At 33.4% G+C, this 18595-nt stretch overlaps 1 protein-coding gene across 5 annotated transcripts in view; it reads right to left on the bottom strand.

The window, feature by feature from the left end:
* The window catches only part of GPHN (gephyrin), a 554831-nt gene that overhangs the window by 435887 nt on the left and 100349 nt on the right, over nt 1–18595 (bottom strand). For all 5 annotated transcript variants that reach the window (XM_047797834.1, XM_047797836.1, XM_047797835.1 and 2 more), the window contains exon 2: nt 9012–9090. In XM_047797834.1, coding sequence (XP_047653790.1) covers nt 9012–9090 — 79 coding nt within the window. The remainder of the gene's footprint in view (nt 1–9011; nt 9091–18595) is intronic.

Here is an 18595-nt window from a genome sequence, read left to right as displayed (position 1 = left end):
CTATGTAGTTTTACAACCTTAGGTAAATCACAACTTAGTTGAGCTGTAGTTTTTATATCTCTAAATTGACCTAACCAAAGCAACTGAATATAATCCCCATGTAGAAAAGAAAATCTCTAAAATAGTGTGGGCATTAGATCCTAAGATGATGGAAGATGCAGCTGGAAACTAGCCAACACCCAGCAAAAAGCAGGTTAGCCAATCATACAACACAAGGATATGAATTCTGCCAATAATCTGAATTAGTCTGAAGCAATTCTTTCCCTGTCACACCTCCAGATTAAAATGCAATCCAGCCAACCCCTAGATTGCAACACTGGGAAACCCTAAGCAGAGGATCCAATTAAACGGAGCCCCAAATCCAGATTCATGGAAATATGTATTGTTTTAAAAAAGTCTGTGGTAATTTTTTACACAGCAATATGAAACTAATATAAGTAGACAATGCAATCATCCATTTTTTTTCACTCTTACAATCAGTGTCAAATGTATCAATGTGTTCTTCTTTTCTTTTCTTTTTTTTTTTTCCTTTTTTTTCAGCTGCACCCACAGCATATGGAAGTTTCCAAGCCAGGGACTGAATCTGAGCCATAGCTTCAACCTACGCCACAGCTGTGGCAACACTGGATCCCTAAGCCATTGTACCAGGCTGAGGATCAAACCTGCACCCTGCCTCAGATACAATGCCGGATTCTTAACTTGCTGTGTCACAGTGGGTACTGCTCAATGTGTTCTTGATAAATGAGATACAGGGGTGGGGAAATTTTGTTTTAATCACCAGTTTTAACTTCATTTTCGGCCAAACTGGGTTTCTAAAAAGCGTAAGATATTCCTGCAGTTTCTATTTATTCTCATAATCAATCAGTCTCTCCCTCTATCTCTGTTAATTCTTCTTCCTTTCAATGCTTCCCTCCCTTCCTTCCTTCTACTTTTTTCTTTAACAAAAGCTTCATTTAGAGGATCATATCTTTTTTAAATACTTTCTCAGTGCTCCAATTAAACTTTTATATGCCTCTATAATAATCTTCCTCAGTTAAGATATTATAATGGAATGGTAAATGAGAAAATGTGATTCCTTTTTCCTTTTTACTAATAAAGTTTCTCTTTTTATGAAAGAACATATGAAAGAACATGGGGAAGAACATATGAAAGGACATGGAAAAGAACATATGAAAGAACTTATGGAAGAACATGGGAAGGACAGGAATAATTATCCCGCCTGCTATCTAGCCAGCTGTAAATTTATAGGTTCATCTGAGACATTTCACATTTATAAGTGTGAATAGTATATAAACAGTCAATAATATAAGGAAATAGGGAACAACTATTATCAATTAATTGAATTATGTAGTCCTTTAAAATTACTATAGACATCACTACCAATATCTATCTGAGATAATATGTATATAGAAGCAAAATGATCTATATTAAAGTAATAATAATTCTTAACAATGTAAAACCTCTTCCTTAAATCAACAACTGAGAACCACTACAGTAGAACATCTCTTAGTTTTATTACTCTTTTTTCTGGGACTACCTTCTCTCTCGTTTCATTTGTGTATCCCACCATTCTGATCACAGGCATCTGTCCCATGAGTGGTCAGTCAAGATAGTCTATATTCCTGGCAACGTTAATTGGCTGAGGTTTGGGCACATGACAGATTAACAAAATCAGAAATGTTCCATGGAATTTTACCTTTTAGACCTGGAAGTAAAGAGAGCTAGAAGGAAGAGAATTACAGCAAATTAGCAGCCATCTTGCAGGTTTTATGGAGAAAGCCTGACTCAGGAGTGAGAATAAAGCCAAGAAAAACCAGAGGAGATGATAACAGAGGATGAGAGAAACAAACCCAGTTGCAAATTCCCTAATTCCATTATTTGAGATTCCCACCCTTAACCCAGTTCTTCAAGCTCTTTCTTGTTCCATGAGAAGTACTCTTTAATTACATATGCTAATCAAACTCAAACGAGCTATATCCTGAAAATGAAAGACTCAACTGAAACAATACATTATTTACTTCATTATAAAATTCTAGGAGTTCCCACTCTGGTGTAGTAGGTTACGAATCTGACTGCAGAATCTGGCTTGAGTTCAATCCCGGCCCCATGCAGTGGGTTAAAGTATCTGGTATTGGGAGTTCCTGTTGTGGTGCATCGGAAACGAATCCAGCTAGGAACTGTGAGGTTAATGGTTCGATCCCTGGCCTCACTCAGAGGGCTAAGGATCCAGCATTGCCCTGAGCTGTTGGTGAGGTCACAGAGGTGGTTCGAATCCTTTATTGCTGTAGTGTAGGCAGGCGTTACAGCTCTGATTCGACCCCTAGCCTGGGAAACTCCATATGCCGTGCGTGCAGCCCTAAAAGAGAAAGGAAAAAAAAAAGATAAAAATTAAAAAATTAAAAAATCTGGCATTGCCACAGCTGTGGCTCAGATTCAGTCCCTGGCCTGGAAACTTCCATATGCTGCAGTGTGGCCATAAAAAAAATTCTAATACTAGATTTATCATCTATATACCTCTGAACTGCAGACAATTCAGATATCCATTTTCAATCATATGTTCCTTGGTTACAATAACAATGTCAATTAAACCTCACTGCTGAAGAGCTTAAGATGAACATCTACTAGTAATTTGATTAAATAAATTCTAAAACAAATGAACCCACAAAAAAAGGGTAACAAAATTCTCGAGAATATATGGAATAATGGAAATGAGGGCAAGTCTAAAAACTAAGTAAAATTAAAAGGATTTGCAGTTCTGACATAGAGTAATGCACCGTAATACCACATCACTAGGCTAGATTAAGCTGTTTTGTTCAAATAAGCATTTTATGGACCAATAAACATATAATCCAAAAAGAACTTGATTCTAGATGAAAAAAACTTACAGAGATATTATTACAAACAAGACAGCTTTGGCATCTGTCTTAGATTTAGCAGAACTATTGGCAGCAGAGCAAAATGAATGATCAATAATGCTTAAAATGCTGTCACTGGAAAAATCATTTCCACTTATCTTCCGAGAAACAAGGGCTAACATTATAAAAATTTTTCTATTTTGTTTCATAAATATTAAAAATCTCAAAGATATTCTATAATCGAAATTTAATAAATAGGCCATAAAAAACATTAACTGAAATCATCTACCTGAAAATACAGTATGAGAATTCACAGCTCTATGGAAAATAACCACTTCAAAACCACTGTTTATCCTCTGTTGACTGGCATTTTTAAGAAATTCAATTCACCATAGCAACCTGTCTTAACATCAGCAGATAAGTACAGGCTATATTTAGATATGACTGCTTTCCAGACAGCAATCCTGCCTTTCCTTCATATTTAATGCCATGATCTAAGGGACCAAAATATCATTCAATCAGCTTGTAGTGTGAAGACAAGTATACTCAGGGGGATGAGGCTGTGTTACAGAACCATGAAAAGAAGAGTTTCCACCAAAGGTGATAAGATTTGTAAAGAAGCACATAAAGGTAAATAAAATTTTCATATCAAAGAAATTTACAATGAGATATAACTATTTTGTCCAATTTTATCTTTGCTCTTAAACATGAAATGTTATCAAACACTAATTATCTATAATATCAAAATATATTTCAACTGGTCAGTTTTTGTAATTATTTAATTAGCATGCTGCATTTCCAATCTGGCACCTTCTAACTAAAAAAAGAAAAAAAAATTTTATGCAAAAGAAATCCTTTACAGATCAGGTATAACAAGAGCAGTAGTAATACAAGACAAGTAATAGCATAATGAGGAAGAGTACTGATTAAAATGCTGTTGTTATAAAATTACCATGGATATATTTGTACTTTATTATCTGTGTAATGATAGTGATATTGGAACCCTTGTGCACTGTTGGAGGGAATGTTAACTTAGTGCACTATAGAAATGTGGTATAGAAAACACTATTGCAGTTCTTCAAAAACTTAAAAATAGAATTAACATGTGATACAGCAATTTCCACTACTTGGCATTTATCCAAAAGAACTGAAAGCAAGGTTTCAAGGAGACATTTGCATACCAATGTTCACAACAGCATTATTCACAACATACAAAAGGCAGAAGCAACTCTGTCCATCAATGCATGACTAGGTAAACAAAATGTGCTATCTATATATATAATGGAACATCATTCAGCCTTAAAAAGGAAGGAAACTCTGACACATGCTAGAACACAGAGGAACTCCCTTAAGGCTACTGTGTTAACTGAAACAAGTCAGTAACAAAAAGACAAATATTGTATGATTTCACTTATATGAGATCCCTGTAGTATTCCAAAACTACATAAACAGAAAGATAGTTGCCCAGAGGCTGGAAAAAGGGGAAAATAAGCGGTTAATTTTTTAATGGGTAATGAGTTGCAGTTCTGCAAGATGAAAACTCTATGGATAGGTTGCCACAGTGTATATGTATTTAACATTATTGAACTGTACACTTAAAATTGGGTAAGATGGTATAAAATTTATGTTATGCTTATTTTATCACAATTTTTTAAAAAAGAAAACCACCCAGAATACAGACAAGAAGTATTTCCTCATCCATAACACAATTTATGCAGAATTTAGGATTAACACCTATTTTATTGAACCATCCTTTCTTATAAATCTCAAGAGGTCATAACTTGGTAAAACCTTTTTTAAAATCTTGACATCATTGAAACAACTGAAAATATACTGAGTACCAAAAAGAAAAACAACAAAGACTGACGTGATTGTCATGTTGTGCAAAATTCTCAAAGAATATAAACTTTCTCTATTTGACTCTAAAAAAATTATTAATATCCTGCAGTATGAATAATATTTCTAGCATTCAGAGATAACTAATTCTATGAATTAAACAATTCTTTCTCTGACTTACAAATCACATATCTCTGATGGACCTAAATTTTTAAGAGCTTCTGCAAATTAAACGAGATACATCCATCTATACCCCACCACACACATAAGCATTATAAACAGTTGTTCAATTTCTATTTGACCTTTTCATTCTTTTTTTTTTTTGTCTTTTTGCCATTTCTTGGGCTGCTCCCACGGCATATGGAAGTTCGCAGACTAGGGGTCGAATCGGAGCTGTAGCCACCGGCCTACACCAGAGCCACAGCAACGTGGGACACAAGCCACGTCTGCAACCTACACCACAGCTCACAGCAATGACGGATCCTTAACCCACTGAGCAAGGCCAGGGATTGAACCCACAACCTCATGGTTCCTAGTTGGATTCGTTAACCACTGCGCCACGACGGGAACTCTGACCTTCTCATTCTTATGTTGAGTCTTAAACACCTTTTAATAACTTCTATAAATGAATCTGAGTTCAAATAATCATCTCTGCTAAACAGTTCTTAAATAAGCAATAAGAAATTAAAGATAATTATGATAATGTATTATACTTCCTCTTTAGCACATAATCAATGGAAATTTGAAAGCATTTTTGAGTACTATCACTATAAAGAACTGAACTAATATATAACTTACATGTTATACACAGTATCTCCTTTGCATAAAATAATTATCGCTCCTCCTTGCATAGGTAACAAGAAAAAGCCATTTTATATTTTTTATGATTTAAATAGTGTATGTCCTTTCACTTAAAGAGCAAAAATTAATTGTATCACACTAAGAATAATTTCTTGTATGAAAATTATATATCACATTAGATACATTTCTAATATTGCAATAATGTCAAGTTAAATTTGACAATACTTTTCAATGTGCCATTGAAGACAACTAAAACAAGAAGTCTTATAATAAAACTCAAATTGACAAATTATACATACAACAGAGACTGTTCTAAAATATTTAGCCATAAATAGAAGTTATTAAAATAGTTACAATGTTTATTTCAAAATTTAACATGTATGCAAATTATAAATTCAAAGAAACTTTTAGGAACACTCAGCAGCAAAAAATGAATACTGAGTTCCTTTACTTGGTTTTATACGTAACACCTACAGGCTATGACGGAAACAAATATTCTTAGAGTAATGACCCAAAAAAGAGAGGTTTTCAGGTATCCCTCCCACCACAACTTTGCCACAAGTCACATTCTGCTCTCATTATTACAACAGACCAAAAGTTAGTAATGGGACCAGAAAATCTTGCTAAGGGATTCACAACTTTCTTATTTTACCCCCTCCCATGGCATCTCTCCTTCATCATGCTTATACAACATAGCTGACTCAGTTCATTCAAGCCCAATAATTATTCTTACTACAATGATTTCACTAAAAATCTTGGGTGGTGTACTATACACAGTTTAGACAAACTACAGAGGGTCTATTAAATTATCCCATTAGCTTGACAGATATAAGAGTACGAATGGTCCACTTTTGGTTCTGCCCTCCCTTTTGTTCTCCTCTGAAGCAAACTTCATTCATTCATTCATACACACTAACACATGTGTGTTTGAGCAGGTATGGAATATATGTGACCATTCATACACACACACACACATTCATATATATACACACTAACACGCACACACACACAATTTGATTTTATTTCTGTACTTTGTTCATAGGTATTCTATATTTACTCATTTATCTGACTAAGGCACTCTACACACCACTCGGAGTGTCAATACTGACCAGATAAGCCTGGGTTCTACTCAACCTAATTTTTTCCTTTTCTCTGCATTTTGTCTTGCTAACAGCATTAGTGATCAAAGCACAGTACTTAATTTTTCTTCACACATTAATGTCTTTTAGTATCAGCAGTTCAAGCAGTTAAATCATAATATAAATCTGCCAGGCATATTAATACATAAAGCATTCATACAGTAGATATACCTTATTCTAATAATATTTTTATTTGGAATATTAAATTAACATATATATACAATTTTAGTAACCTTTGTGTAAGTCAAGAGTATTCATCAAATGATGGATTATTGAAGAGATTATTGCAAAAGTTATTTCCAACATATTTTTTACTCAATGTTACAACAATTCAACTACATATAGAACCATAGAGTAGTGTACATGAATTAATAATAAAATAGTAAAGAATTATCCCAAGAGTATGGGGAAGAAAAGAGGTAGCTAGTTAAAAAAAAAAAAAAAAAATCCTTACCCATGAGGTATGTACTAAGTGAATTCTGTTACAGAATAACTCACAATAAAATATTTTCCATCATCACAGCTGAAAATAATACATTAGTTTTTCCACACCATGCATTTCTTTCCCTAAAGAATTTTACCAAGTAAGAAATCTATCTCAAAAAACAAATGAGTCATTAATGGTACATTTTGACAATTCTAATAAGAAAAAGCTCCTTTCCAAATCCAAGTGTCAAGGGCAAAGACAAATTCTTAACTCAATGAATTCTTACATTCATGACTAATGCCAAGAGAACAATGCTAAATTAAGATATCTGTCTACTTTAAAAGAGACTCAGAATTATTTTGTCCATCCATTCCAACAGTGATCTGAGATAAATTTCTCTTAGAATACCAAGATTAAATTAATAATTTAGCAACAGGTTACATAATGAATATTATTTTGTATTCCAGGAAGAAGTACCAAATTATCTCAAAACACAAAAACTCATTATTATGTTACTCAAGTATAATTCTCCACAATTTTTATATCATTAAAGTTCATAAGCATATCATAAACACATTTTTCCCATAAAGACTTCATTATAAAGATATATAGTCCTATTGTACCAAAAATATACCTTATAAACAATACAAAAGAATAATTTATTTTATTCATTCATATGGGAGAAACTGTTCAAAGACAATATAAAGTTTTTTCCCATATCCTCATGCATGTTATTCAATATTCATTTACTAGGAATATTTACATCCACTTAGAATAATTACACTCTTCATAAAATATTCATAGAACTAAAAAGACAACTTGTCAATTTTCAATGCAATAAAAATCATGGAGAAAGAAACTGATAATCCTTTTGAAGGAGGCAAAGAGAGACATTAACAGAAGAAAAAACTTTAGAGAGTTGGGTTTGGAAAGTCATTTCTGAACTCATTACAATAATAAGTTCATTACAATAATAACTTCAATATTCAATCATTTTTACCATTCTATCTTATAACTACATTTTTAAAAAATGACTTGGAAAATCAATGACCTTCAGTTTCAATACATGCTTATGTTTAATTCCTCACAAAATTCTTAATGAATTACCAATAAAACTTGTGGAAGTATGGATTACATGCGATGTGGAAGACTAATTTTTTGATATAATATACTTTACTGAATACATTAAACATCATTGAAGAAAGCATCAGCCAACACTCAATTGTCTTTTCTCTGCTGCCCATGGCTTAATATTGATTATTTTTTTAATAAAATGTGATCTTACTAGAAGGATATGTTCTTATAGAAGATACCATGCATGATTTGCAGTTAACGCAAAACTGCAAAAATTAATTCATTAGACAAAAATAGAAAGTGACATTATATTCTGATGTGAATATGTTCTGATAAAGAATGGAACTGACTCATGAGCAAGAACTAAAAGTTGTAATCTATAAAACTCTTCAAAATTGTGTGCTATATACAGTTTTCTAATGTGAAACATTAGAAATACATTAAATATAGTCAAATATTTTTATTACAAATAATTATTTTACACTTGTAATTATATTTACAAATGATTATAATTATTCAAAAAAGTTTAAAACTGATGTAAACAAATTCAATCTTGACTTCCCAAACAAACCACTAATCATCTTTCCTGCCTCATATCTACTGACCCATTAGTATAAGATATCATCAACCATTAGTAGATACTCTTTGAAAGTCAATAATTAATCACATTAGCTCTTCTAAAATATCTTCTATTTCTAAACAAAAACTGTTCCAACACTTCACTTGTTGAAACTATTCAATGTGCTTCACTATGTAACACAAATTTATTAGAAGAAAATAACAGTCTTAAATCAGTGGTCAGTTACAACTCTTTAGAAAAAAAATCACACCAACCACAAAGTTTTAAATTATACTTAATACTGAAAACCAAATACTCACAAAGAAGGATCTTGTACGAGATCTTTGAGATTTATTCCACTGCGATCTTCTGCAAGATTCCTGAAGCAACTATCACTCACTAAACAGGAAAAGGGGAAAGGAAAATTAATGTTTATTTACATTTCATTTAAATTGGTTACTACTGTCTAAAAGGAATTTTGAAATTAAAATTGATTCTTTGAATAGTTTTTTCCAAATATTAAAAATAACTAATTTCTGGGCCTGATACATTAAGTAGAAAATATTGAAATTCAATAACAAGCCAAATAATCTGACCACAAAGACATTATTTCAGTACAATATAAGAGTAAACATGTGGGTCTAATTTTTTTTAATGGCCTCACTCACAGTATATGGAAGTTCCCAGGCTAGGGATTGAATCCAAGCAGTAGTTGCAACCTATGCTGCAGCTGTGGCAACGATGGATCCTTTAACCCACTTCACCAGGCCGAGGATATAACCTGCATATCCAGAGTGACTGGAGCTGCTGCAGTCGGATTCTTAACCCATCACACCACAGCAGGAAATCTAATTTGGATCTAACTTTTATTCTTAATTTTACAAGACTATTTACCTGTCTATTGTGGCAAATCACGACTTCCACAACAACCAGGGAAAAAAAAATAAACTATCTCCCCAAACCACACTTTTAAAGAAAACAGAGTATTAGAAACAAAAAGGATAAACTAGGAGAAAAGTGGTACCTCTTCTTAGGGAAGCTGAGCCTCCTGATTAATTTCAGTTTCTGGAGGATTTGCCATTTAGACCTAACAATTAGAGAAAAGGATACTACCATGGGAAAGAGAAACCAGCATAGTTCTTGATAGTTCATGGGCTGGCATGACAGATTGGAATCCTATGGAACACCCCAAAACAGAGTTTTCTTCTGAGAAATTTGCTGAGGGCTAGGACTGCACAAAAGAATTTGGGGGAAGGAGAAGAGAATGGGACACAGAGCAAATTAATGTTTTCTATATAATTGTGGTGATTAGGCACTAAATTCACATTACAGTAGATGAAGCCTACCACTTTCTGTGTAGAATTTCAATAGGTCTCCCCTCAAGATATTTTTCTTCAATCAAAAGCATCCTATCATCCCTTGAGAGGAAAAATGAGAAAAAGGGGGCAGAAGTCAAATGGTAGAGTAAAACTTCCAAAAAGTTCACAGTATATTAGTACAGAATCACAGCAGAGAAAAATAACTGTAAGACAATAAGTCTGGCTTTTAAGACATTTAACACTAGAGAAAGATTGAATATCTAAGGTTGTCACTCAAACCACCCAGCTCAACTTGTAGTTGAGATGATTATTTAGCACTTTATCATTTCTTTCCAATATAATATTGAAAGAAAATAGTATTTACATCCATTTCTATGACCCTATAATAAACAGTATTTGGTATACAATAAAAATTACAAAGTATGGGATAGGGCACAAAATATGACCAACAACCCACTGAAAAAATACTGTATGTGCCAGCCCACAGATTTAGAAAATGAGGGCTTTAGGAAAACTTTTTCAACATAAGTTAAAGAAGATACAGAAAAATGTTCACAACAGATTAAAACATGAATATTTCAACAGAGAAAATCTATGAAAAATAATCAGTGATGTTGAGCATTGTTTCAAGTGTTTGTTGGCCATCTGTATAACTTCCTTAGAGAGAAATGTCTCTTCAGGTCCTTTGACCATTTTTCAATTGGGTTGTTGGCTTTTTTGCTGTTGAGTTGTATAAGTTGTTTGTATATTTTAGAGATTAAGCCCTTGTCAGTTGCACCATTTGAAACTATTTTCTCCCATTCTGTAAGTTGTCTTTTTGTTTTCTTTTTTATTTCCTTTGCTGTGCAAAAGCTTGTCAGTTTGATTAGGTCCCATTGGTTTATTTTTGCCTTTATTTCTGTTGCTATCACTTATATCTGGAATCTAATACATGGCACAAAGGAACCTTTCCAAAGAAAAGAAAATCATAGACTTGGAGAATAGACTTGTGGTTGCCAAGAGGGAAGGGGAGGGACTGGGAGGAACTGGGAGGTTGGGGTAAATAGATGCAGAATGTAGCCTTTGGGATGGATTAGCAATGGGATCCTGCTGTGTAGCACTGGAAACCCTGTCTAGTCACTTATGATGGAACATTTAATGTGAGAAAAAAGAATGTATACATGTATGTGTAACTGGGTCACCATGCTGTGAAAAATAGTAGGAAAAAATATATATAAATAAATGATAAAAAATGTAAAAAAAAATCTATGAAAAAGAAATAGTATTTTAGAACTGAAAAATACAGTATCTAAAATTAGGAAATCTGTGGGTGAGTTTTTTACCACCTCAACAGAGTGAAACACAGGGTTAGTGTACTTGAAGAGATCAACAGATCCAAACTGAAGAAAGAAAAACAAAAACAAAAAGAAAGCATAAGAGACATGTGGGAATCAAACAACCCAATGTAACTGAAGTTCAGAAAAGGAGAGATTGGGGAAGAAACTTTAAAACAAAATAGGTAAGAATATTCCCAAACTGATACATTATTCACTTACTTAGGGAATATATAAGACAAACTTACACTGAAAAAAGTGAAAGAAAACATCCAGCCATCAAATTGCTGAGAAAAACAAGAAAAATCTTAAAAACAGCATGAGGAAGAAAAAGGACACATCACTTCAGAGGAAAAACAAAACTTACAGCTGAGTATCCAACATAAACTATGGAATCCAAAAGACAATGGACCAACATGGTTAATATGCTAGGGGGAAACCTAGACTCTAAACCTTGATAAAATATCCACCCCAAAATCAAAGGTGAAATAAAACTTTACTTATATATTTTTATATTTATGAGCATAGAGATTACTTCCTATTCAGTGTAACAGTTTTATTATATATATATCTTAGCTATTTCTAATCTTCATGAAGAACAAGAAGTATATAACACTTGTCTTGTTCCTTTCAAAGATCCATTACTCACCGTTTTATCTGGATTTTATATTCCCTTTTCTTGCAGCTCAAAATGACAAGCCCCCAACTCTGAATATACTTTTGATATGTGATTAATGCATATAATGACGCACTTAAAATATCTAATGTTGAGAAAGTTTGGATTCTTTTTAGAAACCCCAAAAAGATATCCCTCACTTTTTCTACAATGAGGAGTAATTTTGATTAGACAGATAGATAGAATATATCTATTTATTATATATATATATATATATATATATATATATATATAAATTTTTCTTTCCATATTTAACAGACACTGATTTCAATCTGTTGATTTGAGACCAATTTTCTGATTTCATAATTTTACCGCAAATGTCCTTTATTACACTATTTCCTAATTAGGGCCAAAAGAAATAATATGTTGGCACACTATGAAAAAGTTAGTTTCCACAAATCTGAGTAGCATCCATGATGACACAGGTTTAATCCCTGGCATTGCTCAGTGGGTTAAGGATCCACAACTGCTGTGTGCTGTGATGTAGGCCGACAGTTACAACTTTGATTTGATTCCTCACTTGGGAACCTCCATATGCCGTGGGTGCAACTCCCCCCAACCCCCCCAAAAAAAACTTGGTTTTCAGCTGAACTGAACTAATATTGAAATTATATCATAAAACCAGTTCTCATAAAGTTTCTTCCCCAATTTGGCAAATATGAGAGCTTAGTTACAAACTTCAAGAGCCTGACAGTTTTTGGAGGCTTAATTAAAGTGGAATAAACCTTTGCTCCTTTAAAGGCTTGCTAGTCAGCTACTGAGAAATGAATTTTGCTAAAGAAGGCACTTTCTAAAGTTCACACCTCACCCAAATTTCAAGTTAAAAACAGAGCAAGAGATCTCAAGAAACAGTTTCTTAAATGTTATGAAACTTTACTTGCCTAATAAAATGTATTTACTATTTTAGCTTAAAATATATCTCACTAATGCAACAAATTTTGTTTTTGAATTATAAATAAGAACATAGTACATTTTAAGAAGCTAGTGAATATACTTTTCTCATATGTAAATAATATCAAAATCAACAATCAGTTTGGTCATTGTATTTTTCTGTTGTCTTTTTTCCCCAGTGTATGCCAACTAAAGGGGAACTATTATGCTCTTGATTCCACTGATTAATAAATATCACAAAGTTAAGAATTGCTTCTTGGGAAAGTATACATTCTTCAAAAAAAAATCCCTTTCTGTGATCACATTGTGAAAGTTAAAAGTACAATAAAGGAATAACATAAGCCAAAATCATGCTAATATGCAAATAATGCATATTACATATGCATTTATATGTGATAATAATTTCACAACTACAATGTTTTAATCTGAAATAATTTTAAGTAATTTCAAGCTGTTGTGCACTTTGTTTCCTGTCAAAAGGTAATATATTCCTATTCTGAGAAAAGTTAAAACAAGAAGTACAATCCCCTTTCCAAATAAATTTGCAACAGATATGTTTCCTGAGTCCAAACTACAGTTCTGGCAGCGTTTTTTAATCTGATACAAGTGAAAAGACATTTTTTATATTTCCAAATCCATTTAATAACTGCAACTAAGGAGTTTCCACTTTATCTTAAATCTGATGTGATTATTCTGCAATGTAATTACGTGCTAAAAGGCAAGAATCCTAAAATAATTCTAAAAACACATTTCAAATAATTAATGTGCTCAATTAAGATCATATGTTCATGGATGATATCATATGCTCAATATTTGCCAGTAACTATCTGTGCAAAAAGACATTTGCAAAGATAAAATACTCCATACAAATCAGCATTAATAAATGAACATTTGCCATTGATTTTCATAACAGAAAACAGAAACTATAAATTCTAATTATCCCCCACCCAATTCCATTCTTTAAATTTGCAAGACCATATGATTAGTAGTACATTTAATTATTATTATATTTGGATTTTCTAAATTTAAAAAATTGTAGAAAGTTGTTTTCTTTCTTATTATAGTAGTACATACATAATATGTTTAAATTTGCCTCTTGGCCCACAAAGCCTAAAATATTTACTATCTGGCTCTTTATGGAAAAAATTTATTGACTCCTGGCTTATAGGAACACAGAAGGATTACCATGCACTATACAGAGCTCAGTAATGTAATTCCTGGCAAATGTATTAGCACAGCATATGCCCATGACTATGAAAAGACGTGTTTAACTCACAAAACTGATTTATGCTTGTCTCTACCTTTTTATACCAATGGGTAATGTATAAAATCCATATCAAATCTCAAGTTATTGGAAAAATTTCCAAATATATTCATTAATCCTCATATGGGTTTGCCTACCAATCCTAAACAAGGAGAGATTAGTGAAAACTCAATGGGGAACTAGAACTACTATGACCACACAGCATTGTAGTGGAGAGTCATCTCAAGTATCAAAGGAGGCCAAATGGAGAACTTGACTTCTACTCCAGTCTGGCGTAAAGAGAAAGGGTCTATCTCCATTTATCTGTCTAAGCAATGTCTAAATAAGCCAGCAAAAACAGAAGATTTGAATAAGATCCCAGTTCATAGTATAATACTCAAAATACTCAGATTTCAATCAAAAGCTAATTGCCATTAGCTTTACAGTCCAGAAACATCTTTGACAATTGAGGCAAGAACACACAATAGAGAAGACAGTCTCTTCAACAATGGTGATGGGAAAGCTAGACAGCACATATAAATCAATGAAGTTAAAACACTCCCTCAAACCATACACCATAAAACTCCTAGTACATAGGCAAAACATTATCTGACATAAATCTTAGTGATGTTTTCTTAGGCCAATCTCCCAAGGCAATAGAAATAAAAGCAAAAACGGAAAAATGGGACCTAATCAAACTTACAAGCTTTTGTACAGCAAAGGAAACCATCAACAAAACAAAACAAAACAAAAAACCCTACAGAATGGGAGAAAATGTTTGCAAACGATGTGACCAATAAGTGTTTCACTTCCAAAATATAAACAGCTCATACAACTCAATATCAAAAAAACAAACAGCCCAGTCAAAAAAAATGGGCAGAAGACCTCCACAGAAATTTTTCCAAAGAAGACATACAGATGGCTAATAGGCACATAAAAAGATACTCAACATTGCTAATTATTAAAGATATGCAAATGAAAACTACAATGAATCATCTCACACAGGTCAGGCCAACATTGAAAAGTCTACAAACAAAAAATGCTAGATGCTAGAGAGGATATGGAGAAAAAGTACCCTTCCAACACTGTTGGTGGGTATGGAAATTGGTATAGTCACTACGTAAAACAATATAGAAGTTCCTTAAAAAAACTAAAAATAGAGTTGCCATATGATCCATCAATCTCACTCCTGGACATGTATCTAGATAAAACTCTAATACAAAAAAATACCTCCACCCTGATGTTCACAGCAGCAATAATTACAATAGCCAAGACATGCCCACTGAAACATGAATGGATAAACAAGATGTGGTACATATACAAAGTGGAATACTACTCAGCCATAAAGAAGACTGAAATAATGCCATTTGCAGCAACAGTGGATGGACCTAGAGATTATCATACTAAGTGACGTAAGCCAGAAAAAAAAGGACAAATATCATATGTTATCACTTACATGAGGAGTCCAAAATAAAATACAAATGAACTTACTTAAAAAACAGAAATAGACATAGAAAATAAATTTATGGTTACCAAAGGGGAAAGGGGACGGGGGAGGGATAAATTAATTCTGGATTAGTAGATACAAATTACTATATATAAAATACATTAACAACAAGGCCTTAATATATATACCACAGAGGACTATATTCAATATCCTATAACAAATCATAATGTAAAAGAATACGAAAAAGAATATATATGCACATTCTTTATATATACATATATATCTGAATCACTTTGCTATACAACAGAAACTAGTATAATGTTGTAAATCAAACTGTATTTCAAATAAAAAATAGAAAAAAATCAACTGTCATAATAAGAACCAGTTAGCACTCAAACAGAATGAAAAAAGACAGCTGGTAAACAACAATACCAAAATGGTAAAGATGTTTAATCAATCAGAAAAAAATATACTGAAAAGAAAAAAGCTTCAAGGACTAGGAGATAATAACAAAAGACCTAACTTTCCCATCATTTGAGTCTTAAAAGAGAGAAGAAAAAAGGCAAGGCTGAAAAAGTATTTGAAGAAATAATGACTTATGGAGTTCCCATATGACTTAGCAGGTTAAGGATCTGGTGTTGTCACTCCAGTCGCTGCTCTGGCTCAGGTTTGATCCCTGGCCAGGGAACTTCCAAATACCGTGGGCACAGCCCAAAATAAAAAAAAAAATTGCTTGAAAACATCCCAAATTTGGCAACAGATCCATCCAAACATACAGATAAAAAAGCTTAGCAACCCTCAAACAAGAGAAAATTAATGAAACCTGTATTAAGACAAATCACACCCAAACTTCTAAAAACTAGAGACAAAAAAAAAAAAAACATTGAAAACAGTGAGAGAGAAACCACACCTTACCAATACTAGAAAAACAATTCGAAAGACTGCAGATCAGAAACCAAGTCACCAGAAGGAAGCACTTTTTCAAGTGCTAAAATAAAAGAACTGTGAACCCACATCCTATATCCAGTGAAAGTATCCTTTAGAGATGAAGAAGAAGTTATAACATTTTCAGATGAAGTAAGACTAGAAAATTTGTTACCAGCACACATGCCCTAAAGAGCTGGGTCTGAGAAAAGATGAATTAAATTGACAAACCTCTGATAAGACTGACAAAGAAAAATAACATACACAATGGAATACTACTCAGCCATAAAAAAGAATGAAATAATGCCATTTGCAGCAACATGGATGGAACTAGAGACTCTCATACTGAGTGAAATAAGTCAGAAAGAGAAAGACAAATACCATATGATATCATTTATATCTGGAATCTAATATATGGCACCAATGAACCTTTCCACAGAAAATAAAATTATGGACTTGGAGAAGACTTGTGGTTGCCAAGGGGTGGTGGGGGGGAGTGGGATGGATGGGGTGCTTTGGGTTAATAGATGCAGACTATTGCCTTTGCAATAAGATCCCGCTGTGTAGCACTGGAAACTATGTCTAGTCACTTATGATGGAACATTTAATATGAGGAAAAAGAACGTATACATGTATGTGTAACTGTACAGCAGAAAAATGACAGAAAAAATCATTATACAAAAAAAAGAAAAAACAGAAGACACAAATCACCAATATCAGGAATAAAAGAAATATATGACTACGAAGCCCAAAGAAGTCAAAATAATAAGAAGAATATTATAAACTCCTTTAAATTTAGCAACATAAACGAAACAGACTAATTTCTCAAAAAGCACAGACTGCCACAAGTCACCTAATATGAAATAAATAATTTGAATAGTCCTACGACAATTAATGAGAATGAATTTGCAATTTTAAAACTCCCCAAAAATGAAATCTCCAGGCTGGGATGACTACATTGGAAAAGCCTACCAGGAGTTCCCGTCGTGGCGCAGTGGTTAACGAATCCGACTAGGAACCATGAGGTTGCGGGTTCGGTCCCTGCCCTTGCTCAGTGGGTTAAGGATCCGGTGTTGCCGTGAGCTGTGGTGTAGGTTGCAGACGCGGCTCGGATCCCGAGTTGCTGTGGCTCTGGTGTAGGCTGGTGGCTGCAGCTCCGATTCAACCCCTAGCCTGGGAACCTCCATATGCCATGGGAGCGGCCCAAGAAATAGGAAAAAAAAAAAAAAAAGAAAAGAAAAGCCTATCAATTATCTAGAGAACAATTAATGCCTACTATTATACCATCTCCTTCAGAAAATAAGAGGACAAAATACTTCCAAATTGATTTTATGAAGCTACTATCACCCTGATACAGAAATCAAACACAGACAGCACCAAACCAAACAAAGCAAAACAAAACAAAACCACAAATAAACAAAAAAAACCAAAACCAGAGTTCCCGTCTTGCTGCAGCAGAAATGAATCTGACCAGGAACCGTGAGGTTGTGGGTTCGATCCCTGGCCATGCTCAGTGGGTTAAGGATCTGGCGTTGCCATTGATCTGTGGTGTAGGTTGCAGACAAGGCTTGGATCTGGCATTGCTGTGGCTTTGGCATAGGCTGGGAATCTCCATATACTGCAGGTGTGCCCCTAAAATGACACACACACACAAAAATCCCACAAATATTTTCTCTGTGAAGACAGACTCAAAAGATCCTTAACCAAATGTTAGCAAATAGAATTCAGCAATATGTAAAAATAAAAAATTATACATTATCACTAAATGGGGTTTATTCCAGGAATGGAAGGCTGTTTCAATATTTGAAAAACAACTAATATAACCCAACATAGTAATAGACTAAAGAAGTGCAATCAAATGATTATACAATTAAGGCAGAAAAAGCACTGCACAACATTCAGCACCCCTTCATGATCAAAAAACAAATTCTAAAAAAAAAAAGAAAGAAAGAGAGAAAAGGGAAATTCCTCAACTTGGTAAACACTATTTATCAGACCCTTCAGCCAACACCATTCTCAACGGTTAAAAAAAAAAAAAAGACTGAATGCTTTCCCCTAAAGGTCAGGAGAAAACAGATGTCTGCTCTTATC

Source organism: Phacochoerus africanus, chromosome 9, assembly GCF_016906955.1.
Source record: "Phacochoerus africanus isolate WHEZ1 chromosome 9, ROS_Pafr_v1, whole genome shotgun sequence".
In the NCBI taxonomy this organism is placed as follows: Eukaryota; Metazoa; Chordata; class Mammalia; order Artiodactyla; family Suidae; genus Phacochoerus; species Phacochoerus africanus.
This window is presented reverse-complemented; position numbering and strand designations above follow the sequence as displayed.